The 21,680-nt window shown below is 50.3% G+C and overlaps 1 protein-coding gene across 1 annotated transcript in view; it reads right to left on the reverse strand.

Moving 5' to 3' along the window:
* The window catches only part of LOC127023404 (SH3 and multiple ankyrin repeat domains protein 3-like), a 299,615-nt gene that overhangs the window by 150,183 nt on the left and 127,752 nt on the right, over positions 1–21,680 (reverse strand). Inside the window, exon 13 of the mRNA XM_050907545.1 lies at positions 17,429–17,444. Coding sequence (XP_050763502.1) covers positions 17,429–17,444 — 16 coding nt within the window. The remainder of the gene's footprint in view (positions 1–17,428; positions 17,445–21,680) is intronic.

The raw sequence follows: 21,680 nt of genomic DNA on the forward strand, positions 1-21,680 counted from the left end.
GCAAAAATAGTTCCAGCAAGCTGAAAACAAGCCTTCAGCATTGCAGTTACTACATTTTGTCAATGGCCCGAAGCTCCGCGGGACAGCTGTTAGCACACTTGAGACGACTCGCGAGTGAGCTCAGGAGAGAAGGATGGGATGTTTTAAGAAGCCAAGGCACAAGGTCCCACTTGGAGAAGGTGCTGGAATGTGAGACACAGGCTGAGAGTTAAATGGCAGAATAAAGACTGCCTCACACATTTCTCCCCTCAGAGGACTCTGGGCTCCCAGCTTGAGAAGCTGCACACAGCACCAAGGTGGGAGACCAAGTTCTTTCCTATGAGGCAGATGTCATGGACCAGACACACTCAGGTCAGTTTTAGAGGACATCTTGAGGGCACAAACCAAAAGAAGATGGAAGAACATATTCAGGGAAGACCAAAACTGAATTCAGAATGCGTTTGCCTTGCCGGAAGGTATCAAAAGGTCTAGCGGCTACCACTTTGAGGACTCACAAAACTGATAATACACTTCAGAAAGCCGCATCCACAACAGCCCTTGGTGGATGCACGATCCTTTCCTTTCCTTCACTTCCGTGACCTTCTCCTGCATGGCTCCATCTGTAACCGAGAGTGAGTGCCTCGTCCCAGGTACGTGTCCCCTCTTCACCTGGGACATGTGCCAGGCGCTTAGCTGGTGCCCGCAGAGATGAAGGCAGCCAAAGAGGAGCGGGGCTGTTGCTACAGCTCCGCTTGAGCAGTGCCATACCTACAGCGAGGCATGTTCCTCTGGACAGGGGTTAGACTCACAACTCTCAGAGAAAGTGTGTTTGGGCTAACCTGTTCATCCACTTCCCAGACACATACGCGATTTCTGTGAATGCCTTGTGCTGTTTTCCTCGGCTTTCGGAGCAGCGAGAGGAGGTGCTCTCTGCGGTGCCACCCTGACCCTCCCGCGCCTGGACAGCCAGGGAGGTCCTGGCGAGATCACAGAGGGTGCAATAGACTCCGTCCACCCCACGGAGCGGCCCTGCCCTGGCACTCAAGGCCTCCAGCCACGCTGATGGACATACCGGCGCCTGCAGGGCTCCTGCAAGGGACCCACGGGGCTCCCAGGCACCCACTACCACACGGTCTCCCGAGTCGCTCTCTGTAGCTTGTTTCGACGTCAGCTCCCTGGTCAGGGGTTGGGACCGTTAGGAGCCAGGTATCATGCACAAATTGAAGGCAATTATGTCTCTCAAAGTAACTATGGAAAATGCTATATGTGAACAACACAGCAAGTAATCTCACACCATGTCTCTTACGGAGTCCTAACACCACCTCATCCTCAGGAGTCACCCCGTAAGCAGTGGACGGCAAACGTCTCCACAGCAGGGCAAAGCACACCAAGGACAACGATTCCCACAGCCAAGCGGATCTCATGGCATCTGTCGCTTCAGATGGAGAGACCGCCTCTTCAAAATAAAAATGATTGCACCTTGAGGTTTCACATTTGAGGGAGGAGAGATGGTGGTGCAGAACAACTCCACGAGCACAAACACCGCCAGCTGGACCCACAGTACGGATAACACAGGCAAGAGCTGTGCCCTGGCCCTGAAGCCAAGCAGCAGAGGCTGGCTCACATCCCCACATCTCCCCTCAACGCAGAGCGACCCGGAGCAGCCGGTCCCCAGCCCCACCACCCCACACAATACTGGCCCTGCCTGGGAACATGACCACAGCCACGCCAGTCAAACTGTGCTCTGACTCTGCTTTATTTGCCAAAATAATTGTAGCTGTTTCCAACTCAGCAACAGCCATACAGCACTCCAAGGGTTTTATCTGTGCAGAATTACAAGTAAGCGTAAATATGAAGTGCGGTGCGCCGGGCCGTAAGCACTCGCTCCCGACGCAGACGGGGTGCCAGGAGCCCTATGCAGCTCCCGAGGAGGAGCATCCTCACCGGGTGCAAACGGGCTTCTGCACTGCAAAGTCACTCCTCAGCTTGTTTAGCACTAACTTCGTCTTGCAGACAAGCCACTTGATTAGAGCTGTTGAAGTCACACAGGGTGAGTTTATTATGGAGCGCTGTACGACTGCTCTTAATATCTCTGAGTCTGCCAAGTCTAACCCTAAAACTTATGCCATAAGGATGACTGACGACAAGCTGTGCACATGATTTGTAGCTTTGCATGGAGGTGTCAAAGGCACAGGATATGAGCATGCAAGTTTGCAAAAGCAAAGACAACGTGACAGCTGAAAAAAGTGAACCCCTGCAGAGATCTAAGATGCTGAGTAAGCAGTTAAGGCCAATCACTGAATCAGTAAGCAGATCTGGCTACGGTGGAGGCCCAGCCACAGCAACAGTCAGGAGAGACAAGCTGAAGTCCCACTGAGCTGTCTCCCCTCTGACTTCAGCCTTGGTGCTGCTGAAGAGGGGGGCAAGTCTCATGGTAGAAAAGAATAGAGCCTGAGAAGGGGGAAATGCTGCCAGACAAGGCAATTACAGAGCAGTCGATCTGGTTATCAAGCACAGAGATGGCCAGGTTTGTGAAACGCAAGTAGACTTCACGGTGACTAACGTCCCACCTGGTAAGATTGCAGACCTCATGGGATGTCTGGACACTGGGGAGGATCCCGTGTTTGAGGTCTCTGGGTCTGTGAAAAGGGGAAGGGTGGGAGAGAGCAGCTGGAGGCAACTTTCAGGGAGCTGAAGATCCAGACCGGCATGTTAATGTTTTCTGAAATACCCTCAGCACCATGGAGAAGCCAGACAGAGGAGCAGGGAGGTAAAATCCCACTGCATGACTGAAAAAATGGTGTAAAAAAGGACGTGTACTGATTAGAAACTGGGGAAAACTCTGAAAACAGGATACCCATGCAGGAGAGGCATACTACTTCTAAACCACAGTGGAAGCAAGCTGCTGGGATTTAACATTAACAAGGTTATAGGAGAGCTTTTAGCTAAAGGGATAGGAAAGCCGGCATATACAGAAAAGCACCTGCTTTGGGATGACTCATGCTGTAGGGGTGAAGCCGTAAAGATAGGACAGAAACTGGCAAAAGTCAGATATAAAACCACGAAGAGCAGTTGCACAAACAGAATGAAGAAACAGAAACCCCAAACTAATGCATATGTTCCTCTGTACAGGAGCTGGAAGTCTAAGAAATAAGACAAGAGAACTAGAATGCCTAGTTTTAATAAAAATATTGATACAATGGATGCACTGGAAACTCAGTGGAAGGAAGACACAGTAGGAAAGCGTAACACAAAGCATTCAGGAAAGGCAGAGTGGGCACTGGCAGGGGAGGAAGTGCAGCATTGCAAAATCGGCTTAGAGCTAAATCAGATTAACAAGTTAACCGTGCCAACAAGGAACATGGACTTGCCATGGGTTGATGCTCCAGCAGGAGACGTACATGGTTAGGACTACACTCCCAGCCACCCAGGCAGCATGGTGATGCTGAGGGTAATCTGCTGGAGACCAGAGAGGTCAGCGAACGCCAGAGGAACGAGATACACCAGTTAATTCTGCACAAACAGAGCAAACACCATGTCGGGGCACGACAGCAAGATTAAATTTTTAGGCATGGCCAGTGGAGCAGCCAGGCAGGGAACTGACCGCAGGAAAATGCATTCCTGACCTCGCACTGACCAGTGAGCATGCTGGAGTTCATAATCTTATTAATTAAGAGTCATTATTTAACAGTGACCCCAATATAGCTAGGTTTGTAATCTTGCTGAAGCAACGGAAGCCAATAAATCAACTGCCATTGTGCTCAGTTTAAAACACAGGCACTTCAAAATTCATAAAAATTAATTTTGGTAATAAGAAACTAAAAGGGACCATTAAAAGTAAAGCCTTTGCTGGTGTCCTGGAGACTATTTCAAGACATCTTATCGGATGCTGAGGCACATACTACCCATCAAGAAGGACTTCGGAAAGACCTAAAAGAAGCCAGCAAGACTAAAGAATAGCTGAGTAAGTAAGGTTATAAGAAGTAAGGAATGCCAGTCGAAAAAACAGAATGGATCATGCATTATTTTGTTAATTTTTGGGGGAAAAGGAAAAAAAAAAAAAGATGAAAATGGAATTGGAAGAATAACGTGCAGAAAGTCTAAAAACTAGTAAGTCATTTTTCAGAGACATTGAGACCAGAAAACCTGTCAGGGACTTCAAAGACCAATAGATAACCAAGGTATAAAATAAGTGCTCAAAGAGAATAAAGCCATAGTAGAAAAACAAAATGAAAATTGCCATCTATGTTTTCAGGAGATTGGACAGAGACTGGCGACGACCCCACACTGGATCTCTTCCTGACTGATGGCAGATCAGAAACTCTGCCCCAGCCCTGACAGGAGTCAACAGAATCGCAAATCACCAAAGAGGCAGTAAGAAATCACCAGGAACCCAGGTTTGAAACAGCTGAACTACTAATGGCAGTGCGTAATCTGTTCCTCAAATCTGTTTTCGGCGCCAGAACACGGCAAACGGGCCAGCACTTTCTAAAAAGTATCTGGGGGAGAAATGGCACACCATTAAACCTGCTATCTCTACCAGCCAAACTGAGAGGCTATTTAAAGATGAAGACTACTGTACAGATGGACAAACAGGAACTACTGGGAAGAGTCAACCAGTCTTTGTGAATCTCTGTGCAGTTCTGGTCTCTTGCCTCCAAAAGGCTGTTGCAGATCTGGAAGAGGCCAAGGAACTGCGACTGGGATGAGCAAAGGTCTACAATGGCTTCTGCACAAGGAGCAACCTGATCTAGTTGAAGATGTCCCTGCTCATTGCAGGGGGGTTGGACGAGATGACCTTAAAAGGTCCCTTCCAACCCAAACCAGTCTGTGATTCTGATTCATAACCAAAGCATCCTCAGCCTAGGAGGAGAAAACTGGGGGGGCATGGCAGAGATCTATGAAACCAGGGGTGGGACTGAGAAGATCAACAGGCAATGTGAGCCTGCAGCCCAGCAAGCCAACCATATCCTGGGCTGCATCAAAAGAAGCATGGCCAGCAGGTCGAGGGAGGGGATTCTGCCCCTCTACTCCTCTCTGGTGAGACCCCACCTGCAGTACTGCGTTCAGCTCTGGGGCCCCCAACATAAGAAGGACATGGACCTGTTGGAGCAGGTCCAGAGGAGGGCCATGAAGATGATCAGCGGGCTGGAAGCACCTCTCCTATGAAGACAGGCTGAGAGCAGCTGGGGTTGTTCAGCCTGGAGAAGAGAAGGCTCCGGGCAGACCTTATAGCAGCCTTCCAGTACCTAAAGGGGCCTACAGGAAAGCCAGAGAGGGACTTTTTACAAGGGCGTGTAGTGATAGGACAAGGGGTGATGGCTTTAAACTGAAAGAGGGGAGATTTAGATGAGATGTAAGGAAGAAGTTCTTCACTGTGAGGGTGGTGAGGCACTGGAACAGGTTGCCCAGAGAGGTTGTGGATGCCCCATCCCTGATGTGTTCAAGGCCAGGTTGGATGGGGCTTTGAGCAACCTGGTCTAGTGGAAGGTGTCCCTGCCCATGGCAGGGGGGTTGGAACTAGATGATCTTTAAGGTCCCTTCCAACCCAAACCATTCTATGATTCTATGATCTGCTGTTCACAGGCTCTCCCACTGCAGGAACTGGACGGTGTAAAACGAAGCGGGGAGAAGGTCGGTGCACACTAGAGAAAAGGAGGTACTTCCTCACATATGGCTAAGGAAGCTGCAGAATTCTCCCCTGCCTGATGTTGTGGAAAGGAAAGTTTACATGGGCTTAAAAAGCCACAGAACAAACTCAAGGCAGAAACCTCCCCACTGAGAGCTATTAAGTACAAAAGATACCAAGTCTGACTCAAGGAGGACATGTGACTCAAGGTGCTCCTGCTGGAGGAACTCCCCTTGCAGCTCCAAGGGTCACTTTTTACTTTCCAGATCCACGTTGAGGTATGGAAAAATTGTACCAGCTTGTACTTGGGCCAATATTGTCTCTCATTTCTGTTAATTTCAGCCTTTCGTGATGCTTAATCCCATCTCTGTCTCCAATTCCGTAGGGTAAACAAGCCCATTTTCCAGTGCCTTTGTATTAGTTAACCTTGCAGCAGGGACATGGAGTTTAACACAAGAAGGAAACGCTGTTTCGCTCAGCTAAGGGACTGTGTCGCAGGATGTTATGAATGCCAATAGCAGAGACGACTTCAAAAAGGGATTAGACAAGTTCGTGGACAATCCACCGCTGGTTAATGAAAATGATAATCCACAGACAGCCTTTGTCTCAGGGAGCCCGCTGACTGCTGCTCACCAGTTATGGGCAAATACGTTGTGGGAGTCGCTCCTGGGCATTTGCTCTGTTTTGTGACTTTTCCTTGCGTATGCACCACCTGCTGTCACCAGAGACAGGATCCGGGGCGCAGGGAGGCCTGGTCCCAGGATAGTCACCCCTGCGTCTCGTGGCCCTGCCGTCAGCCCTCCTCTGCTGTAGCTTCTGTTCATCTTTTTCTGAGCATTTGTAACGATGAGCAGTGCATCATATTTTAAATAAGGTCTTATGGGATGTTGTACAACTATGTTAGCACTTGCCTTCACATCACAACAGACACTGGCCGTCATCTTCTGATTAATATTCCCAAACATTTTCCTCTATTGTTTCTAACAGATAAGGCAACTATGAACTCACAGTAGAAATTTTTGTTGTTATCTTTCAAATACAGGTTGCTTAGTGTTTCATCTTATTTCTACTTTTCCCATCCTTCAAATTCTTCCTAATATTCCAGTCCTCTTAAGCACCAACTTCATATCATCAGTAAAGTTCAAGAGTGTGCTTCTCATGCCAAGGACAATAGAGAAAACACTAAAGACCATTCACAAGACCAACACTTGGTTTTTTCCTACTAATCTCCTTCTGCCCCAGCACTTCCTCTTTCAGCAACCCACTGCTCTTGCACATTTAGATCACTGCTTATTTACATTACACTTCTGCACTATGCCATGTTCTCCATGAGAACAAACCATTTAACCCAGGGCGTTATATCAAATGTCCACTGTCACCCAGACAGATTAGATCTACAGTGTTCACCTTTGCTGGGGAACTGCACATGTAGCAAGTATAAATCTAAGAGGGCTCAATTTAGTGATGACAAAAAAAGATGCACATGCTCCCTAAAACCTGTATCATGGATTATAGATACAAAGGGCAAGCCACAGTAAATCATTTATATATATTATATATGCATATATAAACATGTGTGCATCTTCACAGCACTGTAAAACATGGATTCAGCTTCCACGTACTCTGGCCAGGCAGGAGGAGACTCCGTCTGTCCTCAGTCCCTGCGTGACCATGGGCCAATTCCTGCCCGCGTTTTGCACGACAGCCCTCTGCGGCGGGGGCGAGCGAGGCCTGCCTGCACCGCTCCGAGGCTCCAGCTCAGAGGACCATGGCAATGGAAACAGCAACGCTCTGAGAAGAGGACCCTGTCCTGCCCAGTCCAGACTGTGCGGGTCAGGGCTGGTGTCAGTGGGGTGGTGACGCAGCCAACGCAGCCCGGGGGAGGCTGCTGTAACCCCGAGGCTCCCCAACTTAACACCATCCCCCGTGGGCACGTGTCCCAGAAACACTTCTCCATGGGGTGCGGCAATTCCCCTCATTGCCTCAGCCTTTGTAGAGGCACTTCCCAAAGGTCCAGCTCTCCCGTAGCGTGTTTTCTCCTGCTGTCGGGCAGGGCATCATCCCCTCCCCACCCCGCTACCTTGTTCCCCCACCTCCCTTCTTGAACACCCACATGTCACTGCCCTGGCTTTCCCTACAGCATGTTTTCCAGATTGGAAATTTTTACACCCATGCATCCCCTCCTTGTCCATGCCAGACTGGATCCTTGGGGTTCAGCGGCCTCTAGCCCTGACCAAAACATCCGAGCGGTCCTCCCACCCCGGTGATGCTCTCGCAATGCTGTGGCAGCAGCAGAGACACGCCGGGTGCTGGCACAGCCCCGATCCCTGTGGTCTGGCCCCGGGCAATGGCCGTGCTACCACAAACCCACCAGCCAGCCCCCCTCTTGGAGCTAGCATGGACGGGAGAGCTGCGTCCTTTGACTTACCTGCTTGGGCAGTAAACTTAGGTTTCATTAATTATTTTTACCTTCCTTTCTCCAAAGACAAACACACATCTGGCACCCCCCTGGCGCCCCAGCCCTCGGCGAGCTGCAGGAGACGGACCTCCCGACAGGAGTGCGTAGCCCAGCTCTGTCCCTGCACACAACGGGCCATCTCACTGGAAGAGCCTTCCTCCCCCATCTCCTGCTGCTCCCAGCACGCCCCAGTTGCCTTCACACCTTGGGAGCTCCTCACTCACTTTCACGCTTTCTCTCAAACCATCGTCCCGCCGCTGCCTTTCATATGTGTCGTCGTTGCCCTCTCAAACACAAACACCGCTAATCACCGTCTCCTGCACTGTCCTCAGCCACAGGCTCTGCAACGCGCTCAAGGCAGAGGCAGGGTATGCTAATTTCTATACAAAATGAGGATGTACGATATCATGTTTATGGCAGGTCCCATGAAAGGGTGATCCCTACCACCACCCAACACGCACCTCCCCTACTCCAGGTCTCTGCCGAGGCTCCACGCCAGCCAGTCTCTCCCACTGACTGCACAAAGAGACAAAAGGCAATATGGAAAACTCAAGCCTACTTGCCACGCTTGCCATCCCCGGGTAGCAGGAGGCACCTGGGACCCCCTCCCAGCTGCCCACCTGCCTGCCTGCCTAACCAAGGCTTTTGGGATGGTGCCATGGGCCAGTCTGGCCCAACCCTGGTGCTCAACAACGCGGCCCCACTGCCTGCACACCGTCCGGCTGACGGCACCCCCAGCCATGGCAGAGCTCTCTGCTGCAGTAACACAGACATGTCACCCCAAGAAGACCTCAGGCACATCAGTCAAGAAACGGGAAGCCACAGCTCCCAGAGCGACACAGTCCTTATCAGCACCCTGACACAACACGGTAATCCCCATCCTGACGTTACCAGCACGATTTTGGGGAGCCCACACGTCACTTGCGCCCAGCCCATGCCACCCTGGCAAGCCCTCCTGGGCTGGCAATCGCTGCGGTCCAGCACCTGGCAGTAACCTGCACTTGCACTGACTCCTTCAGGCAGAGCTTTCAGGTCCGCTGCAACAGTAACCGGGGCTCACGTTCCCTCTCAGGGAAAGGCTGAGGGACAATAATTTCACCGATCAAGGAAAATTCACCACGTCTGGGAGGAACTACAAGAGCTGGTTTGCTGTGCACGGCAATGCTACAAATCAGTTTAATATAGGAAGTGAAGCAGAATGCCATATTCAACTGCAAGTACATAGGGAATTTAGATAAGCAGATTATAAATATACAAACTGGAATTTAACTGAGAGGAAGACATTGCTTATCAGTAACGGTAATTCTTCAAGCAGATTGTCGCCATAGTATCTATTCTTTGTCTTTGACTAAGCCTTCAGATTTTGACGCTGATAAAACCTTCCTGCAGCAGTGACTGCCAAGGCTGTTTCCTTGCCCGAACACCGTGGACTCCAAGTATACAAACAACTTCAGCCCCAGCCATCCTCCAGGCCTTTCCCCTCCACAAGATCCCCCCACAAAACTGGGGAAGCTGGCGTATAGACCAGGCCTGCATCTAAATAACAAAGCTGGAATCGCCACACATACCAGCAAGTTATCTGCCAGTGCAACTGATATCATCTGAATTATGCCTGCACCCTAGCAGACAAATTAGCCAGCAGCAAAATAACTGGATTTAAGGATGTCACAAAACATTACTTCACTGAACTGCCTTAGCTGAAAAGCACGTCAGACCTTACTCTCTATGGGGACGGTGAATGAACAAACACACTAAGCTCCGTTCGCTGCAGTCCTGTGTACGTGGTTTTGCAGGATATACGGTTATTCATTTTGGGGGAAAAAAGGGAAACTAGAACTGCACCTTTAAGAAATGTGAAAGGAACAACATAATTTAATATATTCCAATAATAAAAACTCTGTTGGAGTATATTAGGCAATTGGAAAGGGGATCTGATTGAATTTTAGAACCGGTTCTTGAATATGTGAATCAGATTAGGAGGAAGAGCTAATGGAAAGAGTGGGATGTGCCTGGTAGTCAGTGTGCAAGAGGATCTCTAGAGCATGTAAATACCTTAAATAAAGCTCTAGGAGGAAGACAAAGGGGACTTGTGGAGTTTTCATTTCATTTTCCTCCTTGTGAAGCAGTCCAAAACAACCCCCAGATGACCATAAGCTGCTGAAGGTATGTTTCACCTAGAAGAGGGACTTAGCTGAGCCATGCCTGGGGAAATGCTGGAGCAGCACAAGAGCAGACTCTGGTCACAGGGATGGAATAAACCACAACACACCAGAGGACACAAGGAGCCATTTCCACAGAGCTCCAGCAGTCCCCTGCACTGAGCTGGAGTCAGTCTGGAGACTGCACTGGGGCAGGGGCTGAGGGCAAGGACATAGAGACGGTCTTCAGCTCGTCCATTGAACACGCAATTCTCAGGCACTCAGTACAATCTGAGCAACTTTGTGCAAGAACTCTGCAGGACAAACTAACTTCTAAATTGCCACTATTACCACAAGCTGCAAGCTAAGAGACATGCAGGACCTGACCAGGAAAGGTAACTGCCCTTCTCTGTGAGTCTCCAAGCTTGCATGGAGCAATGTGCCCTCAGTGCTCTTGAGCTTCAGGACACCTCCAGCCTGTTAGAGATGGGTTAGGAAAGGGCTGTCCGATGCTGATCCAACCTCTGCCCCTGGCAGGCTTCAGCTGCTGGAGAAACAGGACCTGGTGGGAGCCAGGAGAACGGGCAGGCTGGGTGGCACGGCACTGTACTGACACTCACCAAGGTCAGCTTTGACTTCCAGCTCGCCCAAAGACCCCTGAGACTGGCAGCTTCTCCGGGCCCAGATCTTGGCCAGCCTCAGATGATTCATTCCCACCTCCCACTGAGACACGTCAGTCAGAGCCAGCGTGACAGAAGTGGCCAAGTGCCCCAGGAACAAGGTCTGTGTCAGGACCTGGACAGCCTGTTCAGAGTTATCCTTCCTCTTAAAGGCATCCTCCAAACTGTCACAACTGAGACAAGAGAGAGAAAACTTCAGTGATGTGGTCTGAGAAGTTCCACTCAACCAAAGTCGCAGACTTAGCCCCAGCAAAGCAAGCAGCAGCTCTGCCAGCACATCCAAAACATCAATGGGCACATTGCCCCAGGCAGGGTTCCCACACGCAGAAACTCTACAGCAATACTGGAGCGAAGCTGTGTCAGCTCTAACACCGAGGGAGATAAGGCCTGAGGATGGAAATCATACCTAACCTAAACAGATCTTACAAATGACACATCTAATGCAATCAGACATGCGTGCTGCTTGCAACTTCCAGCAGATACTAAAAGCCAAAAGCTTTCCATCACAGTTTCCACATCTAGGGTGGGAACTGAAACACTCTCTACAAACTTCAGGTCAATGGAATACAACACAACAACAGTAACAGCCTCACTCTAAGCTAATTAACCAATAAAACATATGAAATACTCCACGGGACCAGGTTGATGGTCCATTAGCCCAGTTCCCTGTCCTTGACAGTGGCATTACAAGATGCTATTAATTAAGGAGATCACATGTGCCTGGCCATTTTGGGTAGTCCATTCCATTAGCAGGAATGACCCTGCTTGGTCCTGTTACAATCTGTGCATGGACCTGCTCTCTGGGAATTTCTCTGATCTCTCTCTGAATCTGCCAGTACTGTCCACCTCCATGGCCTCCCATGGCAGCCAGCTCCAGAAGACCGCTGCCTGCTGCATAAAGAAGTCTTGCTTTTGTCTGGCTTTGTCTGATCTGCCGCTAGTCTCACTGAGAGCCCTCTCCTTCTAATGCTGCAGGATTTGGTGAACAGCAGCTCTGCCTTCACTGTATCCACTGCCTTGGGGAGTTTTATAAGCCTTGGCCATGTGCCTCCCTAAGCCTTCTCTTCTCCAAACTGGAGAGTCATAGAATCATTTAGGTTGGAAAAGACCTTTAAGATCATCGAGTCCAACCGTAAACCTAACACTGCCAAGTCCACCACTAAACCAAGTCCCTAAGTGCCACATCTACACATCTTTTAAACACCTCCAGGGATGGTGACTCAACCACTTCCCTGGGCAGCCTGTCCCAGTGCTTGACAGTCCCAGCCTTCTCAGTCTGTCTTCACAAGGCAGTTGCTCCATCCCCTTGACCATTTTAGTTGCCCTTCTCTGGCCCTTCTCTAGTTCCACCGCTTCCTCCTTGAGATGCTGAACCAGACCTGCACACAGCACTGAAGGCATGCACATGCAGGATCAGCTTAGCCCCAAATGACATTGCCCACCTTGCTTTCCACTTCTTCCCTGATATATTTTGTTGGCTTTTTTGGCTGCTGTTGTGCACTGAACCCACGATTTTGATAGCTGTCAGTATCAGCACCAAGACTCTTCTGGAGCTGTACCCACCAGGGCCATGTTCAGCATCGTGTAGCACGTTCAAATGGCTCTTCCCTAGAAGCATTACCTTGCATGTATCTACATGGTGACCCATCTGCCACCTTTTGCTCTCTCAGTTTGGGAGTCCTCCCCGAGCTCATCAGCGTTGACGCATCATGTGGCTTCTCAAAAAGCTTTATATTGTCCACAGACTTGGAGGTTTCATGCACACTCCCTTCTCCAGCTCACCGATGAAAACAGAGAAGGAAACAGGTCCCAACACCATCCCCAGGTACCCCACTGCTGACTGTCTGCCATCCTGAAAAGTGACATTTAAGTCCCTCTAACAAGCTTTCAAGCCATAAGGAAGTCTTTCGATTTTTAGTTTCATCAATAGCTTTGATATGAAAACTTATCTAAAACTTTTCTGAAAATCCAAATACATTTTGTTCACCAGATCTCCTCCATCCAGAGGTTTGCTGACACCTTGTACAGCTCCTCTATCAGGTCAGCGAGGCAAGTCTCCCTTCACAAAACCCACACTGATTCCTTCCCAACAGGCTGTCCTTCTCCACATAACTGACCTTATCCTTTACCGACTGCAGACACTACCATCATACAAAGGATTTCAACAGCTTCCTGGATCCCCTCTGCAGCCCTTCTGGTGGATGGGGATCATGTTGGCAACCCCAGTCCTCTGGCACAGTGGCAGTTTGCAATGACAGCTTTCACACCTCGGCCAGAAATTCTGCAATTTCACCTTTAAACTCCCTCAGGCTTTCCTGTAAATGCTAGTTTAAATACTCCCCATGACCTGTCACTTCTCGGTACCAGCAGGCTGGCTCTGTCTCTCCTGTCCAGGCCCCTCCTGCCCTCAAAGGCTCCTCCATTCTTCCCATGCCCAAATCCCCCTCTCTGCACCACCACGATCCGTGGACCACACACCAGACCTGTGCCCACCCTCAGCCTTGTGTGCATGAGGGGCAGCACGGCTGGGATGCCACCACCGATGTCCCGGGCTCTGTCATTTCACCCAGAGTAATGCTGGTGTGAAGCTCTTGGGCAACCTTGTCCCTCTACGATACTATGAAAACAGCAGGAGCCCTGTAACACCATGCCTACACGCTCTCCTGCTGGAGGACACTTCCTTCAGCTGCTTTCAGTGCAGACGCCCGCCACCTTGTTAGAAAAGGAAGAAGTCTGTCAGGACACCATGGAGAACGACAAGAAAAGGCTGCAGCTGAGAGGAGCTTGGTCAAACTGAGACGAGAATGGAGAGCTTCAGTGGCAAGAGATGACCTAGAAGAGAAGACACGATGCCAGCATGTGGGGCAAGCAAAAACTGTGGCAGGTGCACACACCCCAATAAAGGCCGAAACTTCTCAACCGCTGGAAGGAAAGAGTTAAACTAGAAGCCGCGGTTTTGGGGTCAAGTCAGCCATCTGCGTGGTGACCGGCGTCACGTATACAGAGTGCCCCGAGTCACGCACCCCAGCTACCCAAGCCTGCCAAAAACACCTCAGCCAGTGAAACACCTCGGTTAAAAGAAGCTTCCAGACCACTGACCATATATGACCACGAGCCCCGATCCGACCTAGGGTATAAATGGAGCCTGGCCGGAGGGCGCATCAAGCCAGTCCTCCTCGGAGCAGCGGGTCTGCAGTTGGGGACTCTCCCCATGGGTCGGGACGGCGCCCACGGAAACTCCTGCAGGTTGAGTGCCTTGCCTTATCGGTGAGTGAGTGCGCGTTTTGAGTCATCATTCTAAGCTGAGATTTGGCTATAGTTTGTGTAGTGATAGTTCTCAACTGTCATCCTGAACCTGTAAGTAAGTTGTGTTTGTCGCAGTGTTTATGACGTAATATTCCTGTTTGATCTGGCTGTTATATCTCAGTACAACCTAATGTTCCTGTTCAATTTGACTGTTATATTTTGATATCATTAAACTGACTTTTAAAATATATTGCTATCTGTCTAGTGTTTCTGCGACAAAAACCCAGGCCCACATTGGGAACTTCTGACACGCACATGTTTCAGTAACGAGGGCTTCCAGGGCACTGGTAGCTTCCGACACCAGAGGAAGCAGAGAGCCTAAGCTGAGATGAAGGCTAAAAATGGCTTCTAAAATTTCAGGTAAGATCATTGCAGTCACCTAATCTAACCTTCCCCTAACACAGACCACAGAAAATGCCTTCAGAACGATGCTCCCTGGCTAGGGCATGGCACCCCGTCATCCCTGCGCTAGCCCTCCACCACACAGCTGGACTAGAACAGCAGTAGTTCTTGTATCTCCCTTCCAACATGTCTCCAAATTCCTCTCGAAAATACAGACAGTGCATCAGGACACAAAAGTCAGGGATGCTCAACCAGTGCTCTGTGCAGAAACCATCTGCTCATGCTTGCTGTTCCCTTACAAGGCACGCTTGGCTTTTGCAGGCCTGGATCATATTTAGGAGGGTTGGTGTTGGGTTTTGCTATGAATGCTGTGAATGATGACGGCTCCTTTTTCTGAACTGCGTGGCCAGAGGAGTCTTCTCCCAAGCCCGTTGCTGCCAGTCCTGAGCTCTGCAAGCTCAGGGGATCCTCCGGTGAGCCAGGCATCAAGTCTGATGTACCACCACAGTTTAACCTAGAGCTTTCTTTCTCGTTAAGGAGAAGTTCAGAGCCATCTTCATTCTCAGCACAAGAGTCAGGTGATCCTTCGGGATGTAAAATCATTTCACAGCCCACTCAGTTGTTCAAAGACAGAAGCACAGGCTCCCAGTGCCCATCAGCTTACCAGTCCTTCGAATCCTGGTAGTGACTGGTATCAGCTTCTTCCAGGAAAAACCCCAAAACATCAGGTGGATCGTCCACTAGGGAAGTTTCATCTAACTTCATGTAGACAGAAGTTGGTCTGTGCCTAAAGAGGGCATTTTAAATCCCTTCCTGAATGGATGGATATACTCACCTGCAGCTTCCTTCTTGCTGGATGACTCCAGTCTGAGACCCCAAGTGACTTAGTGCGCCCACATGTGTCATTCACTGCTGGGAGGGAAGTTTTAGGTCTCTTTCTCTCAATAGAGGCAACAAGCTGGGAGCAGGAGCATTCAGAAATAAGAAGCTAAAATTCTGGAAAGACTCCCATGTGAGAATGCAGTGAAAAGACAAGGATTGTGTAACAGCAGCAGCCGGAAAACCTTGCAAAGTAAATAAAAGCAAACGGGGAAAAGCTCTTCAGGCACTCAGAAAAAAAGAACACAGACAAAAGAGGTGAGGTGCTATGTGGTGAGAGTGGTATAAAGATAGTCTAAAAATTAAATTAATGCTTTGCCTTGGTTTTTGATAAGAATGTAGTGCAAAAGTTGACTGGCTAATGGAGATGAGACTACGGAAATCAACACATAGGAAGTGCAGGCAAACCCCAGAGCGTTTGTTGTATTCAGACAGGACCCTGGATGATTTTCATCTCAGATTTCTAAAGGAGCTGGTGCATGACAGCAGTGGAACAGTAGCAGGTATTTTTCATGAGGTTATCAAGTCAGGGAAGGATACTATATTGCTTCGAGAGCAGCAAGTACAACTGTGTCTATTCTACGGAGGGGAAAATTGATATGGGCAACAACCTACTTCAGCAATACCCACAGCACTAAAGCAGCCAGAGTGGGACCTAAAACTGTCCACAGGCACAAACGACGCAAAAAACATTTACCCAACAGGTACAAGGGGTAATTTTACTATTATGCGAACCCCAAACAGAGTCTGAGAAGGTGATGTCTTGCAATGAGGAGGGCAGACACCACTGCATGTGCTGTGTTTGTTAGGAAAGGCTTTGCGCAGAAAACTGGCACGGTGCCAGGGATTCCAGATTGAAGATGAGCCGTTTTGCTCCAGTGAACCTGGAATTAAAGAAGGTTTGAAAGACCACGCAGAAGGCGGCATGGAGGAGGACATAAGAGTCACACATTAGGCACAAATGTCTGATCACACTTCTGGGCAAACCTCAGCTCAAAAGGCAACGCTGTCCACGGCCACCTGAACTCACCTGCTCATCGGCCGGGACACGAAACAGCCGAAGCCCTCCTGACCGGAGCCCTGCGGCACGGAGGTGGGAGCGAGAAACCGTCGTAACCTCAGGTTTCTGCTACCATTTGCAAGCCAAACGCTCAGCTCCACACTGGGTTTGTGCACAGCGCCTGCTCTCGCCATCGTGCAGGGCACTGATGTATGAACAGCAACGTCCTAAACGGGCACTCCTCAAAGGAGAACGCACGTTAAAGTTGACAGCTTTTACAAAACCTGCCCCGGCACCTGTAGAGGCACCAGCAGACGAGGCTGCACGTCCGCATGCCCCGCAGCCATCTCTTTCCCAGTCCAGCACTGGGGATCCCAAGGCGAGCTCTGGCATGGAGGGAAAAACGTGCCAAACCGCACACATTCGCCGACTGCCTGCGTCGCAGCCTCACCGGTGCCTCACCAGGTCTGGCTCCATGGCATGCCCCAGGGAGAGCAGCATGCACCTTGACCAAGGGACACCCAAGCACCCGAGGTGGCCTCTCCGGTGCTCATCAAACTGTCTCTGCCCGGCTGCTCATCTGGCATCCTCTTCACATTGACACGGACAGCTGTGCTATGAGAAACGCGAGTGAAGCGCTGCAGGAAAGGGCTCCCCACCCTCCTCTAAGGCAGGTATTTATACGGGCTGCGAATTTTAGGGTCTATTTATTTCAGGATCCTGAGCAAGAAGTGTCACCGCCGGCTCAAGTGCTTAGTGCAGTCAAAGGCATGGATGTACATCACCGTCTCACGGCACACCTGGGAGACGAGGACCTGCACTTGGCTTTCTAATCTGCACGCTCTATTAGGCGTCCATGTAGTTTTGTTGGGGCAAGGATCAGTAAGTGACTGCAGGAGGCGGGGAAGTGAAGCCAAGGTAAATCTTTCTGTAGAGGTATGACCTAGACCACAACAGCATTTATGGGACCCTGATTTAGGGGACTGCCATTTATAAATAAATATACAACTACAAAACCTGATTTTACTAATCCCTACTGCCATGCAAAATCAGAATCCATTTCCTCTGAAGCACTAACTGTCATCTATTTGCTTCACTGCTAACACCCATGTAGAATATTAGCTTTCTATCACGGTGGGTTTTTTTAAAAGCATCATGTCTACACAAAGAATATATTGCAAGCATTTTTCCTTCACCTTGCCTCATTTAAAAAATTCTGGTCCATTTTAACTGAAACTGAGCCAAAGGCAATGAAAAACCCGGGAAATTTCAGATTGGAAGATATTTGAACAGAAAGATTAAAACCAGCTAAAAAAATTCTTCACTATGAGCAGTCTAGCTCAATAAAGGCCACTGGCGAGACTCCTACCCACCGTAAAGTAATAGCTCCATAAATGGGAAACAATACCACTTTACAACAGCTGAGATTGCTACCCGGTGTCAGCAATGCTGAATTCCAGGCAATATTAGCAATTTCATGCCAAGCCATAAAGTGCGGTCTTATTTGGGGTGCAGATACCATAGCTAGGGAGCCTTATAAAAATGTGTAATAAATACCGCATCATTTAAATGGCAATGATGATACGTTCATTGCTTCAGCACAGGGTCACTCCATATGGCTCACACCAGAAAGCTCCGGGGGTCCTGAGTGCCTTTGGCAGTCTTACAAGGAGACTCTGCATGCTGGTTATGAGCCACATAAACATTAAACCAAGACATAAAATTCTTAAAATATCAGATATTTTGGGCTGAAGCCCAGCCTCATAACCGGGGCGCCTCTTTACCACTCTCGGGTGCCTGGTCCCTCCTGTGAGCCTACCTGGATGAACTTCCCACGGAGGCAGCAGAGATGCCCCAGAGGTATGGGTGCAGCAATGCCAGCGCCTGTGCCCAGCCCTTGCTGGGACGGAAAGCGGGCGGCCGTGCATGCCATGGAGTGGCAGGCAGTTCAGGGAAGCTGCAGCCCTATGTCCCAGAGGTGCAGCCTAACGACCCTCCCAAAATAGCATGTCATCCGAGAGCTCGCACTGTCCGAACAGGGCCAAACTCCTGCCAAACCAGGGCTGCTCTCTAGGCAGGGAGACAAGAACTGTAATGCCAAAATGAGTCTACAAAGGAGGAGGTGCGTAATCATTCTGGTCTTGCATTAGGACACTTGTTTGGGAGAAGCAGGTGAAAACCGGGATTATGGACCAGCCTTCCAGATTTAGTGTGTATTTCAAAGCTGGCCACCTTCAGATAAAATTAAAAGCTGTCCTGGAGCCGAAATCCCTGCTGAATAGGGAGCCATGAGCACTGCTCCCTCCTCTCCTTCTGGCCTCGTGCCCACCTGCACAGCGTGCAGGGAGCTTGCACGGTGCAGGCAGCTCGGACCAGGGTACACAGCATCAGGGCTATTGCAGTCCCTCCTGTGCTCAGGAAAACCCCTGGCACCAGCATCTGTTTCCTGCTTTGAGACTTTGGTGGTGCAGACAGTTGTGCTGAAGGTGAGCATCACTCCTGCAACATCAGATGAAGCAAAGCACCAACGGCACGCTGGCAAGCGTGCAGACACTTTATGAACTTTGGTACACACAGCTTAGCCAAGTTTAAGCACACTGGACCCATCTTTGCCTGCAGGAGCGTAAGTCACCTCCCCGCAGCTGGCCACGCTCTTACCGGACCCGAGCAGCGTTTGCTGGCAGACACCAGGGCTGGACGGCTCACATTGCTGCACCGAGCTCTGGGAGGACTCAGCGCTGAGTCTGCTGAAAAGCTGTCTGAGGGGACGGGTGCTTTCCCAGAAAAGGGCCAGCGCCTCGGGACTGCAGGGCAGCACTGCCATAAACTCCTTTTACACTGATTTTGTACTCTGTTTTTTAATTGTTGTTGGCTTTTAATTCTTTTTGTTGGGGTTTTTTTTTTCCCCTCCTTTTCCCTCCTCCCTACCCCATACATTTGGTTTATTTTGTGGCTGGCACCGCCACAGAGCAAGGAACGACAACCTCTGCCATGCACCATCCTATGTAACTGAGATAGTTCATGGCAAAACAACAGTATAACCCTAGAAACGGCGATTTGGATTCCAAACTGAAGTCCAGCCTGCACAATCACCAGTGGGAGGCAGGGTTAATTCAGAAGGCAGAGGTATAAAAACCCGTAGTAGCAAGCCAGGAATAACCTGCCCACACACAGGCAGTTTTCTACTCCCAGTTAGAAATTCCCACAACACCTGACAGGAGCTGCCATAACTCCTGTGAGCAGCAGTCCTCGTGCCTTGGCCAGAAACATCACTCCTCTGCGTCTTCCTGAGTGCCGGGCACATGCTGCGCCTGCACAGGGAGTTCCCCAGGTTCGTTACCTGATGGGCAGCAATGACTTCCTTTACAGCTCAGCATTCCATTGCTCGGTCCCTAGGTTTTTTTTCTGTGAGTCAGCCCTACAAGCAATGTCAGTTTTAAATACTCTGGACTGGCAAAACTGAAATCATCTACAGATTCCCTGCACCACAGCATCCTTGTGCCTTGCCAGGGCAGCCGGCTCTGCGGCGTCTCCGGAGCACAGCACGCTCCCCGCTGAGGAGCACAGTCAGTATTGACCAGCCACCGCTCTGCCTGCCGAGCAGGCCACATCTATCATCTATAAATAAATGTGTATCTATCTGCTCACATTTACAGAAACAGCGACACTGTGAGAAACGCGAGTGAATCACTACGGGGAGGGCATCATTACGAATGGGTGCCTCCACCCTGCTCAGAACAGACTACCAGTTTTATGGCTCCTCCAAACAAATGGTTACATTAAATCACATCCTCCTTGTTTAATCCCATTCTTTCCAACATCTCTGCATGCAAGAGAGCATCACCAGGCCCCCACTAATTCGCAGCATTCATCTCTGCCTTCGCCCCACACAGATCTGTTCAACGCAGTTTGCCCAATAATGCTCACAATATTCAGGCTAGACTGTGCCACTGATGGATACAAAGGCACCGGCATATCTTCACTGCTACTCACTGTGCTGTCTTACATTGCCAAACTGCCTGTTTAATTTCTGGCAGTACCTGCACAGTGGGCAAAGCCTCCCCGAGGTGGCTGCAATGACATCTCGGCTCCTGCCCGGCACTCACACAGGCGCATCAGGCAGCGGCTGCAGGTGGAGCACCAAGAAACACAGTGCTGAAATGGCACAGAGACGTGGTGGGCACGAAGGGTGGTGGGCAACACAGCAGGTAAATAGACAGAGACAGGCAGCAGGAGGCTGAAGATGAAGGAGGGAAGTTACCACAGCAGGGCCGAGGGACATCACCTACAGCTCCTCAGAGACGGGAGCAAAGCACAGCGATTCTGCCATCTCCTGTAACTCAAGGACTGAAGTCAAGAGCATTGACTCACTCCCCAATGTGAAGCACTCGGAGATCACAGCTGGACGATGCTGGAGAGCAGGAAAAAATTGGTTTACTAACATATTTGGGAAAAGCAGCTGGATGCACAGAGAACATGTAGATAGCCACAAGCTGAGAGTCGTGACACATCACTATCCAGAAAATATATCGCTGGAACCAGCCCAGCACGCACCGGGGCACCGCATCAGAGAAGACAACCACGCTATCTGACTGTCGACTGCAACGCAGTTTCCTTCCTGGCAAACCTTCACTCGGGACAGCATCGCCCACCTGCTCGAACCGCTTTGCATTGCTGTCTGCTCTCCAGGTCCCCGGCGAGGAGGTGCGGGCTGCTTGCGCCTGCAGAGCCTCGCAATGCTCATCCGCACGCCAGGCACTGCCTTCGCTCCCGGCCCGCTGCTCTGAGCCATGCAGCCATTCGCATCCTGCCAGGAACGCATGTCGATGCCAAAACTCGTGCCGCGTCTTCTGAGGGCATCCCCTCCTCAAACCTGCACGGGGACAGAGGAACACCCAGGTGCACCCCGTGGGCACGGGGAGAGCAGCAGGGGCTGTTCTGTCAACAGGACATGCAAATGGCAAGCGAGGGACGAGAAACTCACACTGAGACCCTGCAGCTGCAGGCAGACACCCCTTAAAAACCAAAAAGGTTAAAAACATTAAAAGAGGAAAGAAGGAGCCCCAAGCAGAAATATTCTGTGGATTGAAAAGCTCGTCTAGGAGAGCAACATCACAGCAATGGACTGGGAGCGGTGCACCGGGAAGGATGCCGGCAGTCCTCCGGCACAGCCAGGACATCCACGGGACTGACCCGCCCGTGGGCCGGCACAGGCAATGCACAGCTGCCTCCGCTCAGACCCTACCGGGCAACCCCTCCGAGGGGGGGC

Source organism: Gymnogyps californianus, chromosome 1, assembly GCF_018139145.2.
Source record: "Gymnogyps californianus isolate 813 chromosome 1, ASM1813914v2, whole genome shotgun sequence".
Classification (NCBI taxonomy): domain Eukaryota; kingdom Metazoa; phylum Chordata; class Aves; order Accipitriformes; family Cathartidae; genus Gymnogyps; species Gymnogyps californianus.